Raw genomic sequence first — 7773 nt, forward strand, 5'->3', positions numbered from 1 at the left:
AGAGAGAGAGAGAGAGAGAGAGACAGACAGACAGACAGACAGACAGAGAGACAGAGAGACAGAGAGACACAGAGACAGAGAAATCAAGAACTGGGCAATCAGTCCATAGGAGAGCATTTGACTAGCACACGCAAGGCCCCGGGTTGGATTCCTGGCACAACAAAGATATATTGCATATATTAGATAATTTTGATGATTGCGTAAGGAATGTTCTGTAAGGAAGCTGTATGCTATTATCAACATCTACCCTATTTCCTGGTTCCCGTGGCATCTGTCTGGTAATATTCGTGTAGACACTAAGATGCCTGATCTTGTATCTATTTGACTTTTGCTGAATGCCTAAGAAGCATTTACTCAGTGATTTTCAGGAAAGTTTTGCTCTTCTGAAGGCATACGTGAATTTAAAAAAAAAAAAAAAAATTTATCTTTTTTTTTTTTTTTTTTTTTTTGCGGAACCGGGGATTGAACTCAGGCCCTTGCACTTGCCAGGGAAGTGCTTATTCTGCTGAGCCATCTCCCCAGCCAAAAAAAATTTTTATGTGTTTGGTTGTTGCAGGGTCTCACTATGCAGGATGGACTTGTGGCGAGCCTCCTGCTTTCGGCCTCCCTAGTGCTGGGATTACAGGCATGTGCCACTGAACTCAGACTCTGGCTGGCTCAACACACCCTGGGGGCCGGGCATGCGAAGCTAGGGATCAAACTGCAGTCCCTGTGCTTGCCTAAGCGTGCCTAAAGAGGTGCTTTAGACTGCTGAGCTATTTTGCTGGCCCATCATATGTGAATTTAAGCCTAGGGTGACATGCTTTTAGTGGTGTCATTGTCCTTACTAACTTGTCTGTCCCACGTCAGCTCCCCCACCTGCTAGAAGCTCTGCCTGGTGCCTTAGGGACTTATCTCTCTTTGCCCAAGTCAGGAGGGGGGATTTTAACTTGTGATTCAGTGAGGACAGCCACTGCAAGCTGGGCATGGCTCCCTAGGGACATCTGGCTGCAGCTGAAGTGGCCCATCTCTCATCGGCCAGCCTAACAAGCCTGACATGATGTAAATTTAAACTGTCCCAATATGATGTGCTCAGCATGGCTAATTAAGAGTTTCAGCCTTTGGCAAAAGACGCAGAGTTATTTAAAACTGAACTGTCTTATTTTTCAAAAAACAAACTTCCAAGAAATCCATAAAAGGGCCCGAAGGATAAAACAAGAAGGCCCAAGATGGACAGGACCATAAACAAGAATCTCTAACCTATCTGCGGGGGAGATGTTCCTCCTGTTTTCAATTTTATGGCCTCCTTTTTGTTCTTTCCCTTGCTGTGTAAGGGTACGGGAATTCTGAAAATTAAAAACAAAACGGTCTAGATCATGCCCTTGTTCTGTCTCAAAAAGCTTTCCTGGATCTCATCCTAAAAACGATGGATTTTAAAGTTTTGCTTTGGCACTCAGGGTCCTATACAATGTGACCTCAAGCCTCCTTTTGAATTCCATGCTCCTTGTTGTCTGTCACACGTCCTGGCTCTTGGCCATCCAGGTCCCATGCTTGCTAGCTTTGCCCTTCTGCTCATCTTCCCTCTGCAAGAAGTCTTCCCTCTTCCCATCCTGGTCTGCCACTTCATCCTCCCTCTGCCCATCCCAGCATGTGGTGCCAGGGATCAAACCGCTGTGCCTGTGCGCTGGCCTAAGCAGGCACTTTAGGCTGCTGAACTCTCTGGCCGGCCCAGTCCTCCCTCCTGTTGACAGGACCTAAATCCCAGGACCTAGTGTCCCCACAACTGCGCACCCCTGGCAGCACTTTGCTTACCTTAATCTCAGTAGGGCCTGTCACAACAGCTATCTCTGCTTGTATCTCCCTCCATATCAGACCCTAAGTAGCCAGAGACAGAAGCCTGGAAGAGTAAGGTCATCTTCCCAGAGCCTTCCATGCAGGAGGCACTTTGGAACTACTTCTTGTGGAATGACTGGCATTTTTTAAATTCAAGTTTTATAAATTCAAGGGGCTGGGAAGATGGCTCAGTGGAATAAACGCTTCCCTGGCAAGTGCAAGGGCCTGAGTTCAATCCCTAGTTCTAAAAAAAAAAAAAAAAGAAAAGAAAAAGTTTTATAAATTCAAACCTCCCAAACATTTATATTCATTTTTTTCCTTTTCTTTCTTTGGTATCAGGAATTGAACCGAGGACCTTAAACTTGCCAGACCATCGCTGTGCCACTGAGCTATATTCCTGGCCCGTTTATATTCAGAAGGTACAAAAGTGCCTCTCTCTTGTCCAGCTAGTTTCTTTCTGTAGAATAAACTAATTATTATTATTTCTTTTTTTGTATTTTAGGGAAGGGTCTGCAGGGTGTTCAGGGTCTCACTACTAGATCAGACTCCTAGTGATCCACCTGTTTACAGCCTCCTAAGAGCTGGGATTACAGGCGCGAACCACCACGTCCAGTCTCAATTGCTGTCTCAGTGCACCCCCAGGGCGGGGCCGGCACAGCAGGTCCAAGAATAAAGTAATTATGATTAGCTTCTGTGAATCCTTCCGGAGACATGCAAACATACTCTTCTCCTTTTAAAAAACAAGTGGTGTCCAACAGTTCTGTAGTTTGCTTTTGCACTTTTAAAATTTAATCAGTTGGGTTTTGATAACATGTAGGTTGTTTTTATTCTTTTCTCATTACAATGCAACACAGCAATGTGTAATCTTGATTTGGGTCAATACGCACATCCTTGTATTTCCAAGAATGTAAAGCATAACCTGTAAGAAACAGGTTAACAAACAACTTTTTTTTTTGTTGTTGTTTTATTAAGACAGGGTCTCACCATATAGTTTCGGCTGCCCCTAAACTCACTGTGCGGCCCAAGCTGGCTTTGACCTTGTAGCAATCCTCCTGCCTCAGCCTCCTGGAGCTGGGATTACAGGTGTGCATCACCATGCTTGGCACTAACAACATCTTTGCATGCTGATTTTTAGGATAAAACTTTTAGGGATCTCTATTTTAGCAAGGAGATGCCTCATGGTGGCCAGAAAAGGGTTCTTGACACAATACCTGGGTTGGAAGCCCGTCTGCACTACTTTTAGTTGTATTCTGTTGAGCAAATTCAATGAACCTCGGTTTCCTCATCTGCATTATAGCAGTGAGGATTAAATGGAGGCTTTAAAGCTTTTATATAGCAGTATCTGACAGACACTCAGTAACTGCTGCTACAATCACTTAATAAACAATATATTGTCCTACGTGGTGATGACAGATTTAAAGGATACTTAGGGGGCACAATCTGCCGTCGTGAAGAGGAGGTAAGGGCTGTGGAGCTGGGTGAATTCCTCAGCAATACGGCTGAGACTGTTCCTTAGCCTCTCCAGCCTGCTTCGTCATCCGCAGAGGACAGAATAAAGTCCAGGTCTCGAGGCTTGCCCTAAATCTTCCATGTCTAACACTCTTAACGGCTTAACACACAATTCTTGCCCTTCAGTCCCATGGCGGAGACCTCGTAATGCCAGAAAACCCAGAGGGAAGAGACGAGGGCGATGAGGAGGAGCAACAGCCGATAACTCCGTGTTGAAGACAAACAGCCACTGAGCAAAACGTGGTCGCGGAGTTCGGCAAAACCTCCCCGGAAACAGCGGCCGGCGAAGACCCGCTTCCCGGGAAGCTACACAGCTCGACCGTCACCCTGGCAACCCCGTCTTCCGGTCCCGTTTGCGTCGTCCCACCACTTCCGGGTTTGATGTGACGTCATCACTGGGCGACTACCTGGTGGTTTCCGGGAAGGGTTCTCGGACGGGTTCGAAAGTGGGTGGAGGGAGGAGGGAGGAGGGCTGCGAAGCAGGGGGACTCCAGGTCACGTCCCCGGTGTACGGCCTACTCCCTCGGCTCGGCGCCGCTATGGAGGGCGGAGGGCGGCCCTCGCTGGGGCAGTTTATCCTCCTGGGCACCAGCTCCGTCGTCACCGCCTTCTTGTACTCCGTGTACCGGCAGAAGGCCCAGGTCGCCCAGGAGCTCAAGGTCAGTGCTGGGGCCGGCTTGCACTCAGCCAGGTCATCTCTCTGCCGGTCGTGGTGAGCCCACGGTCCTCCTGGGCCGCTCCAGAGTCGGGAACTCTGCAGGAGAGGAAACCGCGCCCAGAGGGAGTCCCCCCGGCAGTCGGGAGGGGAGCGAGGATCAGCACTGGGGTCAGTGATAACCGCCACTCTGGCCTTTTTCTCGGGGGACCCTCTCGAGTTTATTAATTTATTCGAGAAATACTTCTCGCATACCCGGCAAGGAGTAGAAGAGGCAGAAGTTTCTGCCTCCCCGGAGAGTTCATTCGAGTGCATATACAGATAACAAACGTTATCTGGTGGTATGGTATGAGATGGGAGAGGCGTGCTTTAGGAAGAAGGAAAATGGAAATACTAGGGGGATTGCTGGCCTTTTTTTTTTGAGACAGGGTGTGGTTATGCAGTTCAGGCTGGACTTGTGCTCACTTTTGTAGCCCCCAGGCTGGTGTCAAACTCGCAGAGATCCTCCTGGCTCAGCCTGCCGAGTGCTGGGTTTACAGGTGTGTGCCACCATGCCCGGTTCAAGGATTGCTGTTTTAAAAATTGACTTTTTTTTTTTTTTTTTTTGTAGAGCCAGGAGGACTTGGGAGGGACATCCAGGTACTAGTATATAAGCCAGCACGCCATTCAGGTATCTAAAGAGCAGTCCAGTCCAAAGGAAGAGAAAGGGTAAAGACTCATCAACTACCCAGCTACTTCTACAAACGGCTTCTATTTGTATTGCAGGGAATATTTTTCTTCCCTGGGCCTGGGGATTAAAAGCAGGGTCTTCACACTGAGCCAGCCCCACCCCACTTTAATTTTGAGAGTCCCAGCTTGCGCGGGCTGAGCTTGAACTTTTGCAGGCCTTCTGCCTCAGCCTCCCAGAATGCCTGTATTAGTCAGTGCACCACACCCACGTATATTTAGTTGCTTTTAAAAATAATGCTGTTTTGTGGAGCTGGTGAGATGGCTCAGTGGTCTAAAGCACCTACTTAGAACAAGCTTAGCAAAGTACAGGGCCCACGGTTCAATCCCCCAGCACCACATGCCAGCCAGCCCCGCCCCCTGGTGGGCTGAGCTGGCCACACACACACACATACACACATACACATAAATAAATAAAAAAATTTTTAAAAAAATTAAAAAAAAAATAATGCTGTTTTGAACTGTGCTTCACAATTTTCTTTCTTTTTTTTTTTTTTAAATAAAAAACATTTATTTTCACTAAGACTTTTTCTTGAGGACATAACTAAACTTTGTCATCATCCCCTACCCCATCTTAAAAGATTAGTACAGTGAATGTTATAAAGCAGATAGGAACAATCTGAAGGATTGGAACCAATATCGACAAGGAACAACTGCCTTCTGAATCATAAAAATGTTTAAGTAAAAAAAAAAAGAAAAGAAAAAGGGTTCAATGGGGTTTTGGATTGAGAAGATCCTCACACCTCACATTTCATCTAACGCATTCAATCCTGGCTAGAGTGAAACAAGTGGAAAGAGGCTCACGGGACAGCGCTCCACGGCAGTGCACTGCATGCACCTGTGCTCCAAGCCCCGCCCCCAGCCCCTGCTGTTTCCAACTCCATTATTTGCCAGCCTGTTGTGCCTGCCGATGAAGGAGCATGTAGATCTTCTCTTTGATCCAGTCTTTGTTATAAGGCTGGTATGTCTGGGTATCAGCTCGGTAAACGAGGCAACTGAGGTCTGCCAGATCGTCAATAAAATCAAACAGCTGACTGATATCATATGTGATAGAGGGACTGTTGGGGTTCATTCTCTTCAGATGTTCTTCATACATCTTACAAACACCTTCCATGCATTCATTAACAGATTCATAGTCAGCGTAAGTTCTGCCTTCTGGCCTCTTAGTAGGCTGCACCAGCAAAATAGTGTGAGACATCTTGCCAAACCCTCCGCAGCTGCAAACGCCGACTCCACAAGTCACACACGAGGTCAGGGGCAACCTGTGCTTCACAATTTTCATGGCACATTTTCATCTAGTTTATTTTACTGTGCAATAGTTTTTTGAGGGCCAGCCAGATAGCTCAGTGGATTAAAGCCACTGTTTAGGAAGATGCAGGGTCCGGGTGCACTGAGACAGCTAATGAGACTGGGAGTGGTGGCGCACACCTGTAATCCCAGTGCTTGAGAGGCTGAAAAATGAGACCCTGTAGACCCTGTATTAAATACATAAATAATAATAATTTTTTGAGACAGATAAAATGACAATTATCCTTGAGGTGCAAAGCAGGAAATTGAAATTCAGAGGGAAGGTCAAACACCAAATCAGCACGGAACTTAAACTTAGGTCCTTTGAGCCCAGAGGTGAGACTGTCTGACTGACCACATTGCTTTGTTGTGATTGTGAGACTGGTCTAGAGAGATTGACTTCTTTAGTATTTGTGCTGCCATAGTGAGCCCAAGAAATTGCCCTCTTGAGGTCAAAGACAAGATCTTCCCTTTTCTCTTTTCTCCTGAGTGCTAGCTCAGTGCTTGACAAGTCGTAGGTGCTCAGTAATACTGGTGGGTTTGTTTTGTCTGAGATTTCACGATTCAGTGGCTGAAGGTCTGAGTTGATAACTTGTAGAAAAGGTGGATTCCCAAACCCAGTTTCTGTTATCAGCTTGATACCCGTAAGGGCTGGGAAACACATGCAGGAAAAGAAGTCTTGGAATCTGGAATGAGCCACTTTAGGAGGCTATTGGTTTGTTTGCAAACAGCATTCTGGTGAGATTCCAGCTGCCCTGTTGCTCACCTGATGACACAGTCGGGTTGTGTCTGTCAGCTCCGAGTGTAACCAGTGCTTCGCTTTTTGACTCCAGAGCCAGTTCGGCTTCAGGTAGGCTTTATGTGAGATTCTTCGAAGCAGGGAACTGCCTGGGCTCGACCACTGACTGGGTCATCCTAAAAGCTTTACCAATTACTTTTTAAAGGAAGGTGAAGCAGTACCTTCCTGGAAAAAACCTTGGGGCCCCTAATAATTGTAGATTCTCCTTTTTTGGTTCAATCACAAAACTTTCAGAGTAGGGTTTCTCACAGTAATAGAAATGCATAATTACTGCATGCCCCTCTTGTGCCAGCCCCTGGGCTGAATTCTTCCTTACCTTAAAGTTCATTTACTATATATTAAAAATTCTGTCTTTTCCCCAATGTTTACAATTTTGGGAAGTGAGGCTCGGGTAAACTAACTTGCCCAAAGCGACTGTAGATACATTGATGTGTAGTTCAACTTCAGGTTTTTCTGACCATATTCTCCATCTCTCTACCCCCTCAAGTTCTCATCTGTCATCCTGTGTTGGATTCGTTACTAGCTGTGTGCCTTTGGGCAGATAACTTTACCTCATTGAGCCCCAGCTCCCTTTTTTGTAATTGAAGATAACAGTGCCTATGGTGTGAGATGGTATCAGGATTCGATAGATTAAGGCATTTCATGTGCTTACCATAGTACCTGGTACATGGTATATGTAAGTTTTGAAATCACTAACTTATACTTCAAAAATATGTCGAGTGCTTGCAGTTCTTGCCACGATGAGACATTCCATTCTAGTCCAGCTAGACAGACTGTAGACACTTGCTCAGGTGATACCACATGTAAGAAAGGTTTTATAGTAGTTCAGGGAAGAGGCAGCACAGAGAGATAGCAGAACTAGGAAACAGTGGTGAATGTGGCAGCAGAAATGACTGCTTGCTTTATTGTAAGAAGGGGGGCTGGGGAGATGGCTCAGTAGAATAAGCGCTTGCCTGGGAAGTGCAAGGGCCTGAGTTCAATCCCC

At 46.3% G+C, this 7773-nt stretch overlaps 1 protein-coding gene and 1 pseudogene across 1 annotated transcript in view; one reads left to right on the forward strand and one right to left on the reverse strand.

Annotated features, from left to right (window-relative positions):
• Positions 1-3734: 3734 nt before the first annotated feature.
• The window catches only part of Mul1 (mitochondrial E3 ubiquitin protein ligase 1), an 8535-nt gene continuing 4496 nt past the window's right edge, over positions 3735-7773 (forward strand). The window contains exon 1 of the mRNA XM_004637650.2: positions 3735-3980. Coding sequence (XP_004637707.1) covers positions 3861-3980 — 120 coding nt within the window. The 5' untranslated portion in view covers positions 3735-3860. The remainder of the gene's footprint in view (positions 3981-7773) is intronic.
• On the reverse strand, positions 5422-5953 carry LOC105743029 (annotated as a pseudogene).

This window comes from Octodon degus, unplaced genomic scaffold (assembly GCF_000260255.1).
Source record: "Octodon degus isolate 3935 unplaced genomic scaffold, OctDeg1.0 scaffold00092, whole genome shotgun sequence".
Classification (NCBI taxonomy): domain Eukaryota; kingdom Metazoa; phylum Chordata; class Mammalia; order Rodentia; family Octodontidae; genus Octodon; species Octodon degus.